This window comes from Talpa occidentalis, unplaced genomic scaffold (genome assembly GCF_014898055.3).
Source record: "Talpa occidentalis isolate TD23 unplaced genomic scaffold, MPIMG_talOcc4v2.1 talOcc4.9, whole genome shotgun sequence".
NCBI classification, from domain to species: domain Eukaryota; kingdom Metazoa; phylum Chordata; class Mammalia; order Eulipotyphla; family Talpidae; genus Talpa; species Talpa occidentalis.
Genome location: NW_023605305.1, coordinates 8,973,290 through 8,994,331, shown reverse-complemented (window position 1 = coordinate 8,994,331; position 21,042 = coordinate 8,973,290). Strand labels below are relative to the sequence as shown.

The 21,042-nt window shown below is 57.4% G+C and overlaps 1 protein-coding gene across 3 annotated transcripts; it reads right to left on the bottom strand.

Moving 5' to 3' along the window:
* Positions 1-3,677: 3,677 nt before the first annotated feature.
* On the bottom strand, positions 3,678-19,505 carry PADI6 (peptidyl arginine deiminase 6). Of its 3 annotated transcripts, none has more exons than XM_037498938.2 (16): positions 19,354-19,505; positions 18,479-18,662; positions 16,830-16,902; positions 14,959-15,026; positions 14,389-14,503; positions 13,475-13,600; positions 11,495-11,688; positions 11,128-11,231; positions 9,642-9,753; positions 8,415-8,522; positions 8,059-8,213; positions 7,458-7,614; positions 7,207-7,330; positions 5,969-6,039; positions 4,737-4,898; positions 3,678-4,193 (listed from the first exon to the last, which is right to left on the bottom strand). In XM_037498938.2, the coding sequence occupies exons 1-16, from the start codon at positions 19,443-19,445 to the stop codon at positions 3,960-3,962; spliced, it is 2,079 nt and encodes a 692-aa protein (XP_037354835.1). In that variant the 5' UTR covers positions 19,446-19,505; the 3' UTR covers positions 3,678-3,959. The 3 variants fall into 3 exon arrangements, with proteins under 3 accessions (XP_037354835.1, XP_037354834.1, XP_054547503.1); XM_037498937.2 differs by having other exon boundaries at positions 11,495-11,685; positions 19,354-19,485; XM_054691528.1 differs by lacking the exon at positions 5,969-6,039 and having other exon boundaries at positions 4,017-4,193; positions 19,354-19,485.
* Positions 19,506-21,042: the final 1,537 nt, after the last annotated feature.

The window sequence follows — 21,042 nt, the reverse complement described above, 5'->3', positions numbered from 1 at the left end:
TCACTTGGACCCAAGAGAGGGACAGCTCTGGCTGGGGCTCTTGGTTTCGAGAGGGTCTGGACTGGTTTGGGTGCTTTAAAATAGATTTTTTAGTTCCGTGGTGCTTACGGGGGAGATGGGGGTAGAACTTCAGTGTGAGATTTGGGTGGATGGGAAGGTTAAAGGTTAAATACTGGTCTTTTTTGCTTTGCTATTGTTAACCACTTGTCACTGTCTCGATGTTAAAATGCCAAAAATGATCTAGTCGTTGCTTTTTCCCCTTACTCCCGTCACTCCTTGCAGTGGCTTCTGCCTTTGCAGAGCGTTGAACAGGATCTGACCCGGCCAGTCCCGAGGCCGCATGTAAGGAGATTGGCCGAAGCTTTAGTCTGATGTCACGCTCATCTCTCCCGTTCAGTCGGTAGTCCAGGAAGGAAGCTTCTGCCAAACTAACCTGATTGGTCCAAATCACCCCCAAACCACCATCTCTGATTCAGTGTGGAGCCCCTCGGTTTCCCTGGCTGAGTCTCGTGGAAGGAGCTTGGGCACACCCACCCCAGTGCCCTGGCCACCTGTCTCCTGGGCTCACCGGGGGTGGCGGGAGCTGCGGCTGAGTCCTGGCCCTCGCTGGAGCTGCCCTGGCCATCCACGGTCTGCCGTCTGCCTGGGGATTAGCCTGAAGCCCATGGCCAGCCAATTCTAGAAGCCCCTGGCCAGGGACTGGAGCAGGAAGGGAGCATCCTTCCAAGTGAGGCCTGTCCTCGCACAGCCATTCCTTTCGGCTTTGAATTTTAAGTGACCTACAAGGGAGAGAACTCTAGGACAAGGAGTTGGGTGCTCCTGCACTCCGAGAGAAAGGTACAGAGTGGCCCCGGGCAGGATGGGTGTTTGCTGCTGACCCTCTGGGCAGCCGACGTCTTCCAGCTGAGGTAGAGGCGTGGAGGAAAGGGGATGGAAGAGGAGGAGGTGATTTGGTGAAGGTGCCTGGTTTAGTGCTGTAATTGTCTTATTTTTTTTTTTATATATATATTCTTGGAGTAAACATTTTAAATAAAAGACATCATTGTTTACTCTGTTTTGGCTTTGTTTCTTTTTCCATTGGAGGAATGACGGGCACCCCCTGCCACTGGCTGCTCATGCACCCCAAAAAGAGCTGTTGAGAGAAGAATGGTTCTGGGGAGGAGGGCCAGTGGTATGTAACTGCTAGGGGGTGAGGGTGGTTGACCTCACTTGCCCAAGTCACACTGGTTTCGAAGAGGATTCACCAGATCAGGCATGGGAGAGTCCAGACCAGTGGTGCGTGTTCTCAGCCAGCCCAACTCTTCAAGGATCCCAGGGGTCACTGATGTGACTTCAGGCCAGCGCTGACCCCTATGGACAGTGTGGAGGATTGACCACCAGGGGGTGCCAGAGGCCAGGCTTGTGTCGAGGCTCCCCAGGCGTGGGCTGCTGCTCCCCAGTGGCGCCTGTGAGCCCAGGCTGCTCTGCCCGCTTCCCTGAGCTTTAGCCCACACGGGCCACTGGCCATGTGAAGCCGCACACACCACATGGATCACTGCTTGGCAATGCCGGTCACTTTGACACTCACCCTCCTAGAAGGAAACTGCTTCCCAGTCTAGAGCCTCCATAGCCACAGTCAAAATGTAAACTGCATCCTTAGAATTTCCCAAGAGCTGATGGCAAACCAGGTCCTGGCCTGAGTGCCCAGCTGGGTGGGGGACATCGAGTGCCAGCTGCCAGACTTGGCTGCATTTAGAGATGTGCCGTGGGCTCCCCGACGCCGGGTGCCAGGAGGTAGAGGCCTTTAGGAAATAGGAAGAGAAGGCAAATGTCCAGAGTCATGGCCTTGGTGTGGCCGCGGTGGCAGGTCGATGGACTGTGTGCTTGGAACCACTCTGCCGGAGTCCCCAGGAATGAGGACCCCTTTAGGAACTTGCTCCTGGTGCAGGGCAGAACCCCCTGCTGGGGAGAGGCACCTTCGGGCTTGAAGCTGGCCCCCAGCCAGCCCCAACATGAGCTGCTTGGGCACCCAGTACAGCATAGGTAGGCAGGGCCGGAAGGGTGTCAGGCCTGCAGCCCAGGGGAAGCAGTGGCCGGTGTTGGGGTCCACTTCCTGGGAGACAGCCCCCCTCAGTATAACTTTGGGGAGTTCTTTGTTCGCAAGGCCATTGCTGTCCTGTGCTTGGCAGGCCTCTGAGCCAGCATTGCCAGCAGCACAGGCTTGCCCTGGAGAGGTGCGGGGGAACGGGGGCAGGGGAGCATGCAGCAGGGAGGTTCTTATGACAGTTGGAGAGGCTGAGAACAGAATGTGGTCACCTGGGGGAAAGGCAAGGGAGGGGTGTGAGCCAGGAGAAGTTTGGAACCTGAAACCCTCAACTGCCCCGGAGTTGCCTCCATCCCACGCCACCCAACGGGGTCCACTGAGCGCCCTCAAGCCTGTACACTGGTCTTAAACAGTTTATAGTACTGCTATAAACATAGGGGTGCAGGTGCTCTTTGGAATTGATGTTTCTGTGTCCTTTGGGTAAATACCTAGGAGTGGAATTGCTGGATCATATGGAAGCTCCATCTTTAGCAGGTTGAGGAATCTCCACACAGCTCTCTATAGTGGTTGGACCAGTTATGAGTCTGCAATTCTTGATGCAGGGACTTGCTTGTGTCAATGTGGAAACAGGCCCAGAATCCTCCTGATCTAGCCTGTTTTTCTTGATGGGTACAGGGACTATTTCCCTCTCCTGAAAGGCAGTAGAGCAAATACAATGTCAAATGACCATTGGCCTTGGCACAGGAGAGACAGTGGGGTCGGCGGGGAGCTGGGAAGTGTGTGGCCAGAGTGGCTTCAGCTGAGCCCAGGTTGGGTAGAGCCGATGACTCAGCGGCAGGAACCACTTGTCACTGTCTCGATGTTAAAATGCCAAAAATGATCTAGTCGTTGCTTTTTCCCCTTACTCCCGTCACTCCTTGCAGTGGCTTCTGCCTTTGCAGAGCGTTGAACAGGATCTGACCCGGCCAGTCCCGAGGCCGCATGTAAGGAGATTGGCCGAAGCTTTAGTCTGATGTCACGCTCATCTCTCCCGTTCGGTCGGTAGTCCAGGAAGGAAGCTTCTGCCAAACTAACCTGATTGGTCCAAATCACCCCCAAACCACCATCTCTGATTCAGGCTTCCGTGTGTGGAGCCCCTCGGTTTCCCTGGCTGAGTCTCGTGGAAGGGAGCTTGGGCACACCCACCCCAGTGCCCTGGCCACCTGTCTCCTGGGCTCACCGGGGGTGGCGGGAGCTGCGGCTGAGTCCTGGCCTTTGCCGGAGCCTCTCCAGCCATCTGCGATCTGTCACCTCAGCTGTTGGCGTCTAATTGGGAGAAATTTACACTGGGCGGACCAAGCAAACCCAACTGTGTCAGCTTACAACTCGACAAGCAGGGCTGTCTGCAGACCCCCGCGGCAGGTGCCCGCCGGCGTCACTGTCCCGAGGACAGCGGGGGAGAAGGGTCTCCAAGTGGTCAGGGCCCAGGGCTGGCCTGGAAGGGAGAGGATGCTAGTTAGGGCGCTAGTCTAGACCCAGCTTATCTCAGAGGCTTAGTCTAGAAAACCACTTCCTACTACAAAGTCCAAGATAAGGAAGGGGCAGAAAATCAGGTCAGCGTGATCCCTGCCCTCCCCAGGGGACAGCCCGACCCCAGGAATCCCAGCCGCTCAACTTAGCCGTCGCGCCACCCCCCAAACAAGGACGCCGCCGCTTAAATGCACTCAGGACACTAGAGCTTTAATGGGTATTAGTGACCACTTCTCAGGGGAGGGCAGCTTTCCAGCTTTTTCCAAGGGGTTCAGGGAAGTCACATTTGCCACCCCCTGGCTGAGGGACAGTGTGGTGAAGGAGGTCAAGAAGGGTCTCTGGCACCCCCAAGCCGCAGGAGGGATCAGAACTCCCTTGCATGGTGTCACGGGCCATTCCTGCCGGGCGGGTGCGCCAGTGCCTGGCTCTAAGGCACCATCCGCCACCACTTGAAGGCAAAGGGCACCCGGCGGATGTTGGCACAGGCGCAGAAGTCCCCGATGTCGGTTAGGTAGCAGTCAAAGTCGTCGATGAAGGTGCACGTGAAGTCTAGGGGCTCCAGTAACTGGCAGATCTTCTCCTCCAAGCAGCAGGCACCCTTGATCTGGGGCCCAAAAGGCTTGGGGATGCCCAGGTTCTTGTCCAACACGATCATCTGCATCTGTCAGAACAGGGTGGGGGAGGCCAGGCTCCCAGAGCACGCCCAAGGGCCACACTGTCTGCAAGGGGGGGTCCCTTGTACACTTACAACCCCTCACCCCAACATTCACCTGTTCCAAATAGGCGTAAAATGTTTAAGTGAGCACCTCTATGTCCTGGGCAGGGAGCTCATGGACAAGACCCCCATCTCGGGGCTTGTCCCAAAGCCGCAAGGCCAGCAGATGGCCCAGCACGCTGGACTCTCACACAGGGTGTCCCATCTGAGATGGGCCTTATATTTGGGCATGAGCTAGTGGAGGCCCCTCAAGCACCTGGCCCAGGCCCAGCCCACAGTGACTGGTATGTGCCCCCCGATCCTGGACAGCTCACCTGCTTTAGAGGGGTCCTCCCTCACTGAGTCGGGGAGGACCCCCCATCCCACCTACTCTCAGGCAGTGTTACTTGCCATATCCCTGCCTCTCCTGTCCACCATGTGGGTCGAGGGACCAGCCAGAGTTGGCGGAACAGCCCCCACCCCTGCCAGGGGACACCTTGTACCCCTCACCAGGTTGGGGAAATAGGGCCTGGCAAAGAGCTTCCCGGTCTGCTGGCTGGAGGGCACATTGGTCAGCTGCTCCAAGCAGAAGAGCTGCGGGATGTCCACGATGTCCCTTTCCACCAGGCCCAGCTCCCGCTTCAGCAGCTCCCGGTTCAGGTTGATGCACTTCTGTGGCGGGGAGAAGCGACCATCAGGCTGGGAGGGCGATGCCTTCCAGCTAAATGGGCAGCGGCGTGAGCATCTCCCCATCGCCCACCACGTGCCCAGAGTCACGTGCTGTACCAGCCCCTGACAAAATGGGCACAAGACAAAGGCTGGTCTGAAAGGCCAAGACCAGCAAAGGCTTGTCAGGACCGGGGCAGCCACTGGCCTCAAGTCCACTGGAGCACGTGGCCACTTTGCCCTCTGTCTGGCCAGGGTGGGGGAGCCGAACAGTTGCGTGGGGGCCAAGAAAAAGCCCTTAGCCCTGAGCGCTCGGCCTTCTGGGAAGGATAAGAGCAGGAGCTCCCTCCTCAGACCAGCTGGTGCCCCCAACACGCCTGTTTTCCTCAGGATCTTGACTAGGGTTCACAACCCCCACTCCCAGGACACCTGTCCCTGGGGATTGAGATGCCATTGGCCCGACGCCCAGTCGGCAAGCTGCCTGCCAGGCCCCCAGGCCTCCCTAGTTTTTGTAAAGGTCAGGACAGGACACCAGTGTCCTCAATGAGGAGCCATAGGGCCAGTGGGCAAAGGGTTTTGCATGGACCATGCGACCTTGGGCAGGTCATTGCCTCCTGGGCCTCCTTTTCTAGAAGCTGAGAACCTTCTCTGGGAGCTTTTCTGCGTCTCAGCCAAGGGCTCTCAGCTTAAGAACTCCCAGGGGATCCTGGAGCTGGGTGGTCCTGAGCCCCGAGCTGCCAGGTCCGGGTCTGTTCTCAGCCTGGTGCTCAGAGCCTTTTAGGGACATCTGGATGGGGGGCTCCTGGGCCAGGAGGACACTAGACTGAGCCCCAGTTTCTGCTCATAGACCCCAGACAACTTGAGAAGCACAGCAAGTGCAAGCTTTGGAGTCACACAGTTCAAATGGACCCCACCTTGTTCTCAGTACTCATACAGGTATTTCGAGGACTCTGACAGGAGCTTTGCAGGATGCTTGGGCCTTTGCTTAGGCCATTTCTTAGACCGGTCAGGTGCTCAGTCTAGATGCTCTGCCTGCCCCGCTTTGTGGAGAAGGCCCCCATGTCCCTGGTCACTACCTCCACATAGTCGTTCTGCTTTCTCATGTCTTCATCAGCCAGAAGTTGATTGATGGTGTAGGCCTCCCTCCCTGCAGGAAGGAGAGGGCGGGCAGCTTGTAGGTCAGGGAGGTGGCAGTGTCCAAGGCTGGGCAGACGAGGCCCCTGGCCATGGTCAAATTGGTATATTCTGGAAGCATGACTGACAGGGGGTCTGGCCAGTCTCCAGGGACCCATGTGGGCCCATGACAACCCAGGCAGGACTTTTCACTGCCACTAGTCACTCTGTCCCTGGTACGAGGGGGGACAGGCTTGAGAGGCAGTTTGGAACAAGTTAGCAAAGTGGCTTCAGCCCCCGCTCACCTGGGCACCTTCACATCATATGTATCATCTGTGATCTTGATAAGCTTATTTAAACAAAATTTATTTGCATGCACTAATAAACAGAGCCAGAAAAAAACAAAAACAAAAACAGATGCCCGTAAAAGAAGGGGCAAACAGCAGTGTATTCAAGGAAAGATAACTAGGAAGTCATGGTTCTCGTAATTATGCGACATAAAACCTCTTGGGGTGTGGGGAGGGGTGTGAAAACAGATGACACCACAGACACAGGTTTGACCAGGTCATTGATTGTGCTGGTCAACTGTGACCCGGTCTGTAGCCCGGGGAGCCTGACTCAAGTCATCGGCCAAGGTAACAGGCAGATGTCGCCTTCCTAGTGTTTCCAGGACCCCAAGCATCCCATATCCCGGCCCTAAAGTTTAATTCAGGAGGGCCAGAGTGGGGCTGAAATTCTTCATTGCTAGAAGAAACTTGGTGAGCCAGAGCTGCTGGTCTTCTAGCCTCACTTTGAGTAGTGAAGGCCTAGAGAACACCCCTCCCTTTCTGGGTTCCCACAAGGTTTAGAACAAGACTGCGGAGTTTCGCTGTCCACATAGGTTTTCCTGAGAGGTGACCAGAAGATCCCTCGGGTGCTTAATCCAGCACCCCCCCAAAAAAAATCTAGACCCTAGGAATAGCGTGGAACTGACCATGTGCAAATGAGCTCCCCTTTGTACACATTCTAGCAGCTTCTGGACCATCCCAGAACTTCTGGCCATTCTGCCTCTGCTGTCCCAGTGTGGCCCAGATAGCTCTGTCGTAAAACAAGACGTTCTATGATCTTACCCTCCCCTGGGGTCCTTTGTATCAGGAGGAGGAAATAAGAACCCTTTCTAGAAAAGTCATCTGGCCTCTGCTCTCATGAGCGCTTCCCTTACCATTAGAAAGAAGCTGGTCATCTCGGACCTCTTCAAACAGGACCGTGTCTCCGTAGCCCTCCTTCTGTTTCTCCTGGAACAGTTTGTAGCAGGAGCTGGGGCTGGCCAGGAGCAGCCGGAAGCCCTGGGAAACAGAACTAGGGTGACCTGCTGACTCCCCATTCCTGGCCCCAGCCAGAGGCTCCTTTGCAGGTCTCCAAAGAAGGTGGGAGACAAACATGCTCCCCCCTCCTCCCCTCCCCCCCACAGACCTTCTCGCCCTCACGCTTGTCCCGCGTGGGGAGGAAGCACAGGAACTCGTCCACGTGGCCCACCATGAGCCAGTCTGAGAAGAGCTCCACCGGGGCCTGGACTCGCTGAGCGTACAGGAAGCCCCGGAGGGCCTTGCTCATGTCTCGGCCTTCTTTGCTGAAGGAAGGAAGGCGAGGACGGCCCCTGAGCCAGCAGGGCCCAGGCTGACCACCAGCCTCGGCCACTGTCCGATCACCTTCAAGGGACTGGCTGCTATAACTGCAGGGCTCAAGGGCCGGTCCATAGGGTCTGGGGCGGTTACTAAGAATCCCTCACTCTGGCTTGAACCCCGGGACACAAGTACTTCCGGGCTGTAGATGAATGGCCGCCAAGAAGTCCGGCCGCACGTCTTGTGACAATAGCACCTGCTGGGTCTGAAGACCAGATGAAGGGAGCGTGATTCCGCTGACCCTGGAGCCTTGTCTACCAGACAGGACAGCTGGCTGCAAGGTTCAGCTAGCCTTGCTTGAGGGTCCAGAGCAGGTGCCTCTGACAGGTGAGCTACTACGGGCCTTCCTTTAGTTTTAAGACATCTGGCCGCCACCTGGCCTCATGCCTCACCTGGGGTAAAAGCTGCTGCCAATCAGGATCCTGCCTAGGGGATACTCTTTCCCCTTCACCTTGACGGGTGGGGACACCATCAGGTTCCCAATGGAATCCATGCTGGCCACCCTGTGGTCCTTGGTGAGCCGGGTCACGTAGCCAACCCCAGGGCTCTGGAAGGAGACCCAGCCCAGGCAGGTATTGAGGGGGGCTGCAATTTCCAGTTTTACCCCTGATCCAGACTTTGAGGAGACTCCCAGCCCCCTGCCCCCAGAGGCCCCTTGGGCCTTCTCCCTTGGTGCCCCATCACGCCTGCCAGGCACCAGGCCCAGGAGGCTGGACCCAGTTCAAATCAGCCAAACCAAGCCCCACACCAGCGAGTATTTCATGGGGAAATCTTCCAGTTTGAGGACCCGAGGGGTGTCGAGGAGAAAGGAAATCGTCTTGTGGGGGGCCTGGGTATAGCAGAAGGCCATCTCGTCCTGGAGGGGACAGGAGAACACGCCATGATGTCATGTTTACTCGCTCCACCTGCCGCTCTCCCACCTGTGCCAGCCAGCCACCCTCCTGCACACACACCCCTCCCTCCTTCCTGCAGCTCCTGCTCGACCCCCAGCTCAGCTCAGGATCATCCCCTCTCTTGGGGGCTTTCTGTTCTACTTTTTAAGTCTTGAATCATTCGAATCCTTCCTGCTCTCTCTCCTGCATCTAATCCATGAGCAAAGCTTGCTGGTGTTCTCGAGACACACTCGCAGTGGACGCCTCGCTGGTGCCATTCATGGGAAGCCCCCACAATTTCTTCCCCGACTACTGATACCCTCCAACTGGGTTTTCTTCTATGTTAGCCCCTCCCTAAGACCTGGTCTTTATTTCTCAGCCAGAGGGATCTTTTTAAGAACTCAAATCAGAAAATTCCCCCAACCTTGATTTGTACCTTCCAATGTCACCCCATCTTTAGATTCCATTCCTCATGGTGGCTGAACAGGTCCCTGGTTGATGACCTAGCTCTTGCCGCCTCTGACCTTGTTCACTCTGCCCTGGCCACCCCAGCAGCCCCCACTCGCTTCCACAGTCCAGTCTCCAGCCAGCGGTCCCTCTACCCTGGGGCCCCTCCTAATATCACCCCTAATCTTTTTACCATCAGCTCTTTGTTTCCCTGAATTCGGAGACTTCCCTGACCACCCAAGACCACTGGTTTTGTCTAGTAACTCACAATACCACCTCATTGCTTGCTTTCCGCAAGAGTTCTGGGTCTCAGGATGGGAGCGGGGGTGGTGTCCATCCCTACTCTCTTATTGCTAACACTTAGAACGGCCCAGTTGCAAGTATCACAGCTATTTGTGAAGCACCTAGTGCCTGCTGAGCTGGACCCTGGCAGGCCGGGCTGGGCCCTGGAGCAGATCCTGGGTGCTATCAGCTGACGCTGAAGGTGCTGGGCCCTTGTGCACCTGGGGCCTGGCTTAGGCCTCTGGAACCCCCGTGCATTCCGGGATGGAAAGGAATCGGCAGGGAAGGCTGACCTGGAAGCCTGGGACAGTCAGTGTCCATGCACATCTCCTGCCCCTCCCCACACACAGAGGGTTTCCCCTGATGGGTGTTACCTGGAGCCACCTGCCCAGGCGGCTGGTGTCCTCGTAGACGGATGCCACCTGGCTGTTGCTTTTCTCGCTCAGGTCCATCACCGACTGGACAAAGCCCTGGAGCTGCAGCTCTCTGCCACGGAGACAAGCCAGCTCTGGGGAGGCCTTCCAGGCTCCCTGCTAACTGTACCAGGAAGGAGCACCTCCTTCTGGTCAGGAGATTATGCTTCATCCAGGCGCTCAGTGGAGTAGCCACCCCACCCCCCCATCACTGGCAGCTCAGAGCATCTTGCCCAGCACCATTCAGCTTAGATCATGGCTGAGTCTGGTCAATTGCTAGAGTCCCTGCATGGTAGTCTGGGACCCTGCACTGTCCCCACTCCGCAGTCACTTTCCATGAGAAGCCAAGAAGCCAAGAAGCTGGTCGACCCCTCCCCCATAGGATGGCCAACAGGGTCATTGTGTGCGGGTGTGTGGGCTTTCAACCCTGGAGTCAGTGTGCACAGCAGCAGGCCTCCGGGGCCCCGCTGTGCACCCAGGGGTGAGCAGAGCTGCTCGAGGCCGACTCTAAGACCACCCTTTATAAAGTCCTCATGAGTTGAATGTCAGCAAGCGCTTACTTTGGGGACACATCAAAATTGGGTTTCTAGTCTGGTTCCAAGTCCCTGCTTTTCTAGGCTCTGGGCCAAAGAGTCTATATCTCAGGTCTACACAGACTGGGCGCCAGAGAGCGGAGCAGCCAGACGAGATCTGGCAGCATCTGAGGTATGTGCTAGGGAAGGTGTGGAGCCCCAGTCTTGTGGGTCAGTTGAGGCTAAGCTGGGTCAAGCAGCACCTGAATACCTCCCCTCTGGGAGACTCTTAGGAGACCAGTTTTCAAGGCCACCTCATGTGAATGAACACATCTGTCTTCAGATACAAGAGCTAAAGTAGAAAGATCTTGTATTTGGATATTTATCAGCAAAATCCCTTGAGTTCTAGACTCTTCTCAGTCTGAAATCCTGTGTTTTGAGGACCCTACTCCTTAGTGACTCTCACAGAATAGCTGTTTTTCCTGTTGCTGTTTCCCCCTTTTCAAGAAATAACATTCCTGTTTGGTATGATTTGATAATTCAGCTTTTGGGTCTGGGGATGCTCAATAATTTCCCCATAGAAATGAAAGAAGCAGTGCTACCAGACCCTGCAGGCTCCTAGGCCTCCTCAGTGTTCCTAGAACACACTCAAGTCCTCACCTTTCCACCTTGCTACCTGCTTTATGGCACCTGACCCTACCTGAAACCACACGGTTATTTGTCTACCTCCTCCTAAGAACAGGGAGGGCCCCCGCATCCTAGGATTCAAGCTCGTGTGGGATCAGCCTCTGTGGGTAGGACCAGGCAGCCCAGAAAGAAGCATTTCACAGTCCTGGTGACAAGGTCTAGTTATCTCTGCTCCTCCCACTGCAGACAGACAGGTGAGAGTAGCAGTCATGGAAATGACCTGCATGGCAGCCTGAGGGCATTCGTACCTGCACAGGTACACCTCTAGAGGCATCTGGGTGCTGGGCATAAAGACGCAGGGAGCCACCCGGAACACCACCGTGTCTTTGTACACCAGCGTCTCTGGGATTGACTGTAACGAAAGACAAGGTCCCATGGGTGCTGTGGGGTTCCACGTCTACCCTCTTTCCCCAGCCCCCTTGCTTCCCGCGGTCCAGGCCAGCCCCCTTCTGGGATCTTACCCATCACTTGCAGCTCTTTCTCCCCAAGGTGGCATGAAACCCTAGCTCCACCCACAAAGTCTTGTCTTCCCCTCTCTGTGGCCGACTGCGAGCGTTGTCTCCGTCCCCGCACAGCCCCTGGCCCCACGGCCGCTAGTCTGCTTGGGGGGGTTACCAGGTCTTGAGACTCTTCCACCAGGGAGACCGAGTAGGATATCAGGCCTGAGAAGTCAGCGGACGGGAACTCGATAGCTTCAACATAGAAGGTCTCCTTCAGGTGGTCCTCCTTCAAGTGGTCCTCCAGCAGGGGGAAGGTGTAGGTGTGCTGGCCAGGCCCCAGCACCACCTGGAAGGTGCTGGAGCTGTCTTCTAGGAAGGAGAAGGGACAGAGCAGCTGCTGAAGTAGCCCGGTGCCCAGCACCACGGCTGACGGTCAAGGGCGTGGGCTGGCCTTCATGTCAGCAGCCAGGCTGGCAGCTCCACGACCGCAGGAGCCCAGCCGACCTTCCTGACCCTCCATTTCTAGCCTTTGTAGACGAGGGTTAGTTTCACACCAACGTGCTTTACATGCGGCCCACCGGGAGTCGGGCCAGGGAAAAGCCCCCTTTTGGGGGGGTTCAATACAGAGTAAAAACTCGTAGTCAGTGCTTCTACACATTGACCAGCTCTGGGGAGGAGACTGTCAGGGGTCTTCAAGGTGAGAAACTGCGCCAAGGTGGCTGGCAGCCCCAGTGAAAAGCCCGACATGGCTGGACCGAGTTCTGGGAAAGACAGTCCGTGCGAACAGCCCGCCAGATGGATCGCGCCTCCACAGAGACTTCCGAAGAAGCCAGAAGGTGTCCCACGCGTCAACGCCGTTGTCCCGGGTGAAGGGGCCAGGATGAAGGGGCCTCAGGCTGTGGCCGTCTAGTGAACTGGAGCCAGGCCTGTCCAGCCCCTGTCTCCAGAGACCACCCTGACCCAGGCCACCAAGCTTCTCCCCCTGCACCACTGGCTTCTCCCCACCTGGCCTTCTGGACAGTCCTCATCCTTCCGACCATGTAAACCCTCTGGAAAGAGCCCGAATCCTGGGCGGGGCTTCCCCTGGCCACAGATCCTTCACTGCACCCCCTAAGGCCTCAAGCACAGCAGGTGCCAGCTGCCCCAATCCTCCCAGGGCCAGCGGATGACTGCCACGGCTGTCCTTGGGTGCGGACCGGCTCCATTAATTGGCATCAGCCCAGGTGCCCCTGCGGGCCTCGGGACAGGTAACCGCATGGATTGTGCTGGGGTCCTGCTTCCTGCTGTCCACGAACCCCTGAGCTAGAGGTGGGGCAGGCATCCCTTTTGCCGTTGGTCATTCTAGACCTTCTGGAACATTTCTTCATTCAAGGGACATGCTCTCCAATAGCGCTCCCTGCCCCCACGGCGCCGGCCTGCATCCTCACCCCCTCCCCGGAGTCTTCCCTGCTGGCTTCTCCACTGTGCAGCCATCGGCCCTTACAGGCCCCCCGACTGCTCGCTCCTGTGACCTTCCTGCAAAGCCACCTTCAGTGCTCCCGGCCCAGACACCCCCTCCACAGCAGATTCGACAGCCTCCCATCGTTCTAACGCAATGACACCCCCACCTCAGTGATTCTTCTCCAGCTCAGTCCCCAAACTTCTACTGCCAATTCCCACCTCCCACCCGTGCTCTCCCTGTTAGCCTCATCTTCCAAGACCTGCTTCTGCTTTCACTCAGTGCACACGCCGTAGCTCCCGCACCTTCTCCGTTAACTTGCCCAGGGAGACCCCAACTCTGCTTAAACCAACTCTGTAGAACTCTAGCACCGAGCGGAAAGATCTCATTTCATGACCCCCAGCCCAGCCCACCTGAGAGTCGTCGCTACACACTGGGCCTCTCGGCGCTAGAGCGGCCCTTGCCGCTGAACCTGCCCATGAGCCACAGGTCAGAGGACCACATCCAACCTGGGCTGCCTCTCTGGCCGGCCCCAGGTCCCTGCTGGCCCAGCCGTGCCCGACGGTCCCCAGGGGAGGCGAGTGGAGGACCTGGAGTTTCTGGCTGCAGACACAAGTCTCCAACCCTGATCTGTCATTCTAGGCCCCTGCCCTGCCAGGAGTGGGTGTGGCCGCAGCCCGTGGAAGAGCAGACACAGGCAGAACCAAGGATGCTCACCCAGGGGCCGGTAGACTCGCGCCTTCTCCGCCTCTTCCTCGGAGGTGTGGAGGAGCAGCTGGTGTCTCTTTAGAAAGCAGCTGGGTCCTTCAACGGTGAGTGTCATCGGGGACAGACGCTTTATTTCTGGCCAAAAGACATGGCAGGGGTTAGGGCTTCTGTGGGTCGGTGCTCCAGGGACGGAGAAAGGAGTGGTAGGGGTGCGGGGCTGGTGGACCTTTTGTCCCCCCGACTTGGTCCAGGCTGCTCAGCTTCCCTCGTGTCTCTGCTACCTGCTTCCCACATGGCCAGGGGCAGGAGCTGGCCAACTTTATTTTGAGGATGGCATTTACCCATTCAGCTGCAAACACCTAGAACAGGGCCCGGCAAGGTTAGTTTGGCAAGGCCCTAGCCCCCCTCAACCCTCCAGTCTTGGTGAGAAGCCCCCCAACCTTGGTGGGAAGCAGAACATCCTGTTCTACTGCTGAGACCTAGCGCCCGGGCCCCAGGGCACTTGAGCCTTGAAGAGAGGTCTGCCTTTGCCAGTGTTCCTGCCCCGGGCTGCGCAAGGGTGGTGGGAAGCCTCTTGTACTGCTCTGGTGGCTTCCGATTCTTCTCAACCACCTTGTAAGGGCAGCAAAATGGGTCAGCCCCATTTTATAAGTGGCAAGACAAGATCAGGGAATGAGCACGTTCAAGTTCAGGGCCTGGAAGTAACCGTTTGTTCCGACATCAGAGCTCACACTCTTCCCGGGGTGCCGGGGGTAGGGTGCAGGGTGTCTCTTTCTCCCATTTCAAAGCTTCAAGCCACAACAAAGAGACTCAGCCATCCCAGAGCGGGAGCTCAGCCTGGCTCATGCTTGCTGACAGGTAAGCAGGCAGCCCCCAAGGCAGAGAGGTGGCCCCGGCCCCAGGCTGTGGCCAGGACTCCTTACCCTCTGGGGAGATCTCCTTTGTGGGTGTCTCCTCTACGAGGTGACCCACCTCATCAGGGCTGCAGTTCACAAGCAGGATGGCACCCCAACCGCTGGGGCCCCACATCCAGTTTCTCTGCAAAGACAGGAATGTTGGTTCAGGAAAAAGCTAGGGAAACCCGCTCCTTCCCAGATAGGACCCCGCACTGGGGACAGACAGAGCCGGGCTTTTCTCCAGGGTCTGGATGGGGAATTTCCAGCTCAGGTTAGAAGGGGATGTCAGGCGAGCAGGCAGGAGGAAGGGAAAGCTAGAGAGGAGCAGCTTCCTCCTGGTGTCAGTATCGGGGCAGCGAGGCCTGCAGCAGCCTGGAGATCACACACGTCCTCGAGCAGGGCCAGCGGACCTTCTGTTCTAGCGAGTGTCCCCCCAGGCTGGACATGAGCCTAGTGTCACCAGACACTAGTTTTTTGAAGAGTCTAGAAATTGGCGTCGTCAGTTCTGATTTGTAGTGTAGCAATTTGCCTTCAGAAATACGACAAAGGACGGAGAGAGTGTGTGGCCGGACCTGGCTCCTGGGCCCGCAGCCTCACCTTTGTCTCTTTGTCGCTCACCATGTGGACTTGCCCACAGCGATAGATGTCCACGTCCAGAGAGACCCCTAGAAATGGGAGGGAAAGTTCTCAGCCCCCCCACTTGCTGGACAGAGCCCCGGGGGTAGTCCTCCAGGGCTACCCCGGATTGGTTTGGGGGTTATCCTGCTTTTTGGGCAAGCTATAGACTTAGGAGCCTGCCTGGAGAGGCCAGAGACTCGCCACCTACCCCACCCCACCCATCTGGGAACTCACAGAGCAAGCCCACGGGGGCCCTGATGCCATTATCTACCACCTGGCTTCTGCCCAACCCATGCCTGAAAGATCCACTTCTCTAGCCTTCCGGAAGGGTCTCAGCACTCTAGGACGCGGGAAGGGCTGCATTACATGGCATTTCCAGCCCCTGTGAGAGCTTAGGGATCCAGGCTTCCGCCCAGCAGGCCTGAAAAGGCTTCTTCTTTACACCCCAATGTCCACCCCCACCCCCAGCTGACCACTGTGTGGCTTCGCCCTGCTATATTTTTGTTCTTAGCCTTTGTCATCTAGTTCTCAACTGGAACGTCAGAGCCATGAGCCCAGCCCTGCTTGCTGCTGTATAGCACAGATGGCACAGGTGCTTAGGGCCCAGGGGCCCGCTGTGAACCAGGTGAGGTGCTAGGGAGGCAGCGATGGGCAGAGCACCCTCCTTGGAGCTAAGTGCGCACATGTGTGGGGGCGGGGGGAGGGGAGGAGGTGAAGAAAAAGCTGGATCCACATTAAGTCCGATGGTACAAAGGCCAGGGACACAAAGATGGGGCGGTGGGGGGGGGGTTTCAGTTTCAAGTGATCAGAGAATCTAAATGAAATGAGAACAAGACCTGCTGGAGGCGAGTAAATGCTCTGCTGGTGTCTGCAGGGAGCAGCGAGATGAAGTGCAGGTGGCAGCCTCGAGGGGCACCTGCGGCAGAATGGGCGTGCGAAAGGGAGGAACTGGCCACAGGTGAGAGGCAGCGTGGGCCGGGGCTTGGGGCCATGGAGACTCTGGCTTGGGCAGTGTGGGGAGGCGGTGGAGGCCTTGACTTGAGGACACAGCGTCTGACATCCTTTCTAAAATGTGCCTCTGCCAGCTGAATCAAGACTGGATCTCAGAGGGCAGAAACAGAAGCAGGGACCCCAACAGGGGACCAGGCGTGACCCAGGCGAGCAACGGCAGGGGCCCGGACCAGGAGGAGCGCACCGGACATGGCACGTCCAGCTAAGTTTAAGGTAACGAGACAAGACTCCTGATGGGCGTGGGCTGGGAGAGGGGTGGTGAGGCTGAGGTTTGGCCTGAGCAGCTAGAAAGGTGGGGAGCGCTGGGGGCTAAGGATTCTGCAGAGGGACCGGAGAATCCTCCCTGCTGGGGAGCGGGAGACTAAGGAGGGTCCCCGAAGTGTTTCAAGTGGGATGAAGCGGGTTGTGCTAAACACTGGCCACAAGTCAGGGTAGGGAGACGAGAGGGTGTCGGGATTCTCAGTGGGGACCGTGTTCATGGCAGGTGTCTGATGTGAGTAGATCAGAGAAAGGGGGGAGAAAATGGTGCATACAGAGAGCGCCCCTAAGAAGGGAGTGGCGTTTGTAGGGAGTAGAGAATAAGGTTTAATGAATAGTCATTTTAGCTTGTTCCTCTTGTTCCTATTAAGGGAATAGGCATTCTAGTTTGTTCTGGAATGATCCAGAAGAGAAGGGCTAGTGGTTTACTACATCAGCAAGAAATGTTGAAAGACTGTTCTTGAATGAACAAGGGGTGAGCCCCTCCAGGGCTCCGGGAGGCATCCGGTCCAGGAGCGCCCCTTTGGGCACCCCTTGCGTCTGCCAGGCCCACCCTCCCTGCGGGCTGGGACGGCACTCACCGATGCCCGTCAGGTAGAGCGCAGCTGTGGCCACGGGGGTTTCCTCGTCGGGTTGATAGTAGGAGACCAGAACCTGCGAAGACAGCACCCGGGGTCCACAGAGAGCAGGGGCGGACAGGACCCCAACCACGTACCCATGTCCTGGACCCTGGTCTAGACGAGCTCCGAGGTCCCGCTGTGAGCTGGTGCAGGGCGACCACACTGTCATCAGCACTGAGCACACGACTCCCCCTTTATGATATGCCAGACCCTCCCCCAGCACATCCACAGAGGCCCCCACAACTCAGCCAGATGGGCTCTGCCCCCAAAGGCAGAGTGGTAAAGGGACCTGCTCTGTGTTGTTCAGCCAGAGGGAGCTGGCACAGGACGTAAGATCCAGGCTGCCAGCCCTGGACGCCGAGCTTTAAACTCTGCCTTTCTGGGGTCCTGCCCATCATCCCACGCGGCAGGCAGCAAGATGTGGGCCTCCAGTGGGTTCTGTCTCCCCAGTATCCCCCACCAGCCGCTGCTTCCAGGCCTTTGTTGCCACAAACTGAGAACTATCAATGACCTGGGGCTGGGCTGGCACCCATGTCACTGCCACCTGCCCCTACAGGGCAGCTTCTGTCCTCCCAGGTCCAGCACCTCACTCCGTGGCCACTCCCAAGGGGGTGGCGGCTGAGGCCCCACAGAGAACACAGTGCAGGGGGCTGGGCTCAGCGGGGACGGTCAGAGCCTCACACCTGTGTGAGACACTCAATTCTTATCCAGGTGTCCAAGCTGTCTCCTCGGGACACCCTGCCCGGGCACAGTGTATCACGGACATGCACCGCCCCCAGCCACCCCAGCTTGGCCCTCTGTCCTCTACTCTCAGACTTCCAGCAGGTTCTGTGGACATGAGTCCTCCAGTCCTGAAGGGGCTTCCTGAAGTTTCCTCACCTTCAGCCTCACATTGCAGTCACCTGAGCGCTGTGAGCCAGACCCAGGCCCTGCCCCGAGGCTGACCAGATTGGTAGGGGGCGTGAGGGTGTTGAGTCCCTGGTGGTTGCAATCACTTAGCAGGAGCCACCTGCTTCCCCTACAAAGCACCCCCCATGTCCCACTCAAGCTGAGCCTGTTCTACAAGGTGAAGTCCACCTCTCCTGGCTCAGGTGGCCCCTCAGGGAGACAGCTCCTCAGGAAGGATTCTGGATCCACCCCACCCAGTCACCCTATATTGCTTTAAGTCACTCCCTGCCTCAGTTTCCTAGTATGTCAGCCAGGGTAATGTTGGTCTCTGGTGCGTGACTCAAGGTAACTAGCAACGTGTGTGTTTAAAGTGTTGGCTCTCCACACCCAGAGGACCAGCCTCAGCCAGCAAGGCCGCTGGAGGGAAGCTGCTGAAACCTTTGAAGCCAGACTTTGAAGCCCAGTGTTGAGAGCCCAACACGCACGGAGACAGACACTGGGGCTTCAGTGCCCGTTCTGCCAATTAGCAGCGCGGACAGGACACTTCCTTGCTCAGTGCCTTGGTTTCAACGTCTGTACAGTGGGGTCACGAGTCCTCATCTCACTGACTGCACGTATCCAGTCAGATCAGGCGCCCAGGACACTGGGCACCGCGTTTCTCAGACTCACGGCCTCGGCCACACCGGCTGCGGCCCAGGAGGCCGCCCTCCCCCGCGACTGACCTTGTGCTCCTGGACGTCGGGGCTGGGGGATACCATCTTCACCAGCACATCCACAGGATCAGACAGGGGCCAGCGGGCAGTGGCTGCTTCCTCCCTGGACGTCCCCGGGACGCGGCTGTGAATATCCACCGAGACCCCCAGGGAGCCCGTGACGGCGAAGGACTTGCACTGCCGCGGGGCGCACCTGGGTGGCCAACAAGAAGACTCAGGCTGTGGCATCTCCTCTTCTCAGCCGGAGTGAAGCTGGCATGGCGGACTCGGCTCCACCCTCTCTCTCCTGAGGGTGTTGAGGCAGGGGCCGCGGGTGTGGACATTTTGGGGTCCCAACAACTTTTCCCTCCCTCCTGTCATCCTGGCTCCAGGGGCCCAATGTCTTTCCTCCAACAATCTCCACCAAGACCCCACCTCCCTGTCAGCACTCTGGAAGTTACCAAAGCTGCTTCCTGTTTCTAAGCTCCCATCACCCAAGGAGGGAGGAGCAGTTTGTCTGAGTCACAGGGGGGCTCAGGAGATTTGGGAAGGCCTGACCTCTGGCGATTGGCACAGCTCCCCCGAGGCTCCAATTTACAGGACGCCCCCTCACTCAATCCTCTCCAATACCTGGAGAACCAGCCTCACCCCCCAACCTTTTTCAGTTAAGGGGACAGAGAGGGGAGGCACTTGCTCTCCTGGGGCCATGCAGCCCATATACGCCAGGAGTAGGTTAGGGCAGGATTCGGCAGCATCGGGGCTAAGGAGCCTGGAGACCCAAGCCAGGCACCTCAAGATGAGGCAGAACCTGAAGACGCAGAGGAGGAAGGTAACCCCCACTCCCACATAATCCAGGGAGGGGCCAGGCACCAGCCACTCAGCCGTGGCGGCCCCCAGTTCCTCACCCATGGAGATCCAAGGAGATTTCCGTGCCCAGCATGCACGTGGCGTGGGTGGCGCTGTCCAGGGACAGGCGGATGATGCGCTGGAAGGACATGGCACAGCTCTCCAACCTGAGGACCTCGCTCGGCACAGCAGCCTCGGATGATCCCGGGGCTCTGAGCCGCCCTCCCCTCTTACGGGCTCAAGGTCTCGCCTGCCCGCCCCCTTGTTGAGGCAGCAGAAGCTGCCCGGGTGTGCGTGATTTTCTCCATCCAGGGTGGCTGGGAAGAGAGGAGGTGCAGAGGAGCCCCTTCTCGCTAATTTACTAGGCAGTTGGTGTGCGCAGACCCGAGGCAGCTGAGGCTGACTGTTAGGTCTCTGACCTTGAGCAAGGGGGTTCTGGAAGCCGGTGCCTGGACTGTTTGACCTGGTGCTGAAAGACTGCCTGGGCTGGACATTGTCAGGAGGAAATGCCCACGGGCGTGCATGGGGCAGTGGTCAGGATGGCAGCACCCAGGCTCTGGGGGCTCCATCTAGGGAGTGTGTTCCCTGGAAATTGACAGGGTGAGCCCTGCAAAGCGTGGGACCACTGGTTCTCAAAGTTCTGCTCGTTGCAAAAATGACCCACTGGGGCTTGTTAAAATTGCAAATTCCTGGGCCTGGAAAATTCTTGGGGTATGGTCTGGGACCTTGCACCCCAGTTTCAGGGGATTAGAGGGAACTCCTACATTTACTTGATGGGGGGGTTCACCTGCATTTACCTTGCTCGGGGCTCACCTGCTTTTACTCAGAAGGGAGGCCCACCTGCTACTATTTGATGCAAGGGCTCTTTAAGCCACCCACTTGTCTCCCAATCCTTCTGCAGGCCCAGGAGTTTTGAAAAAATCTTTGGTTTTTGTGTGCTGAGGCCATTTCTGCTCCAGGAAGCCATTTCTGCTCCTATGGCCAAGTTTGGAAGGCCCTCCTGTCAGCTTCCTTGCGCACATGGCCCCCTTCTGGGCCACAAGAATTGCTCTTGCATCTTTTGCCCCAGCAAATTCTGGGGGTGGGAAGAAGAGCTGATGCTATTCTGACAGACTTTGGGGTCCATCTTTTCCACCAGCGTTTGCTCTCCACCCATGATTCCCATGAAATCAGTATCTCTGAGTATTTTCTCAGCCTCTCAGTCTCCATGGAGCCAAGGTCTGGTTTCAGTTCTAAGATCTGGAGTCATCAGGTTTTATTTTCTCCAAAGGCGCCTAAGTTCCTGTGTCAGGGCCCTGAGAGGAGATACAGCTGACCCTTGAACACCAAGGGCCCACTTACCCGAGGATGGTTCTCAAACAACAGCCCCCCACGTCTGTGGGCTGGGCACCTGCACTTGGTTTCATCTGTGAGTGCAGAGCACCCCCAATACAGAGGGCCAATAAAAGGGACTTGAATTTCTGGGGATTTGGGTATCTGAAGGGAAGGGGGTAATTAGTGGCGCCCTGAAACCAATTCCCCACTGATAGCAAGGGATGATCCTAGTTAAGTCTGGGGGGCGTCAGAAGTTATACTTGGATTTTCAACCATGCAGGGAGGGGTTGGTGCCTCTAACCCCCACGTTGTTCAAAGATCAACTGTATGCATAAAGGACAAAGGGGACTACTTCCTCCCGCAGAACCCCAAATTCCTACCATGCTCCACGCCCAGCTCTTGGGAGCTGCTGGCCCAGAGCACACGGCAGGGGC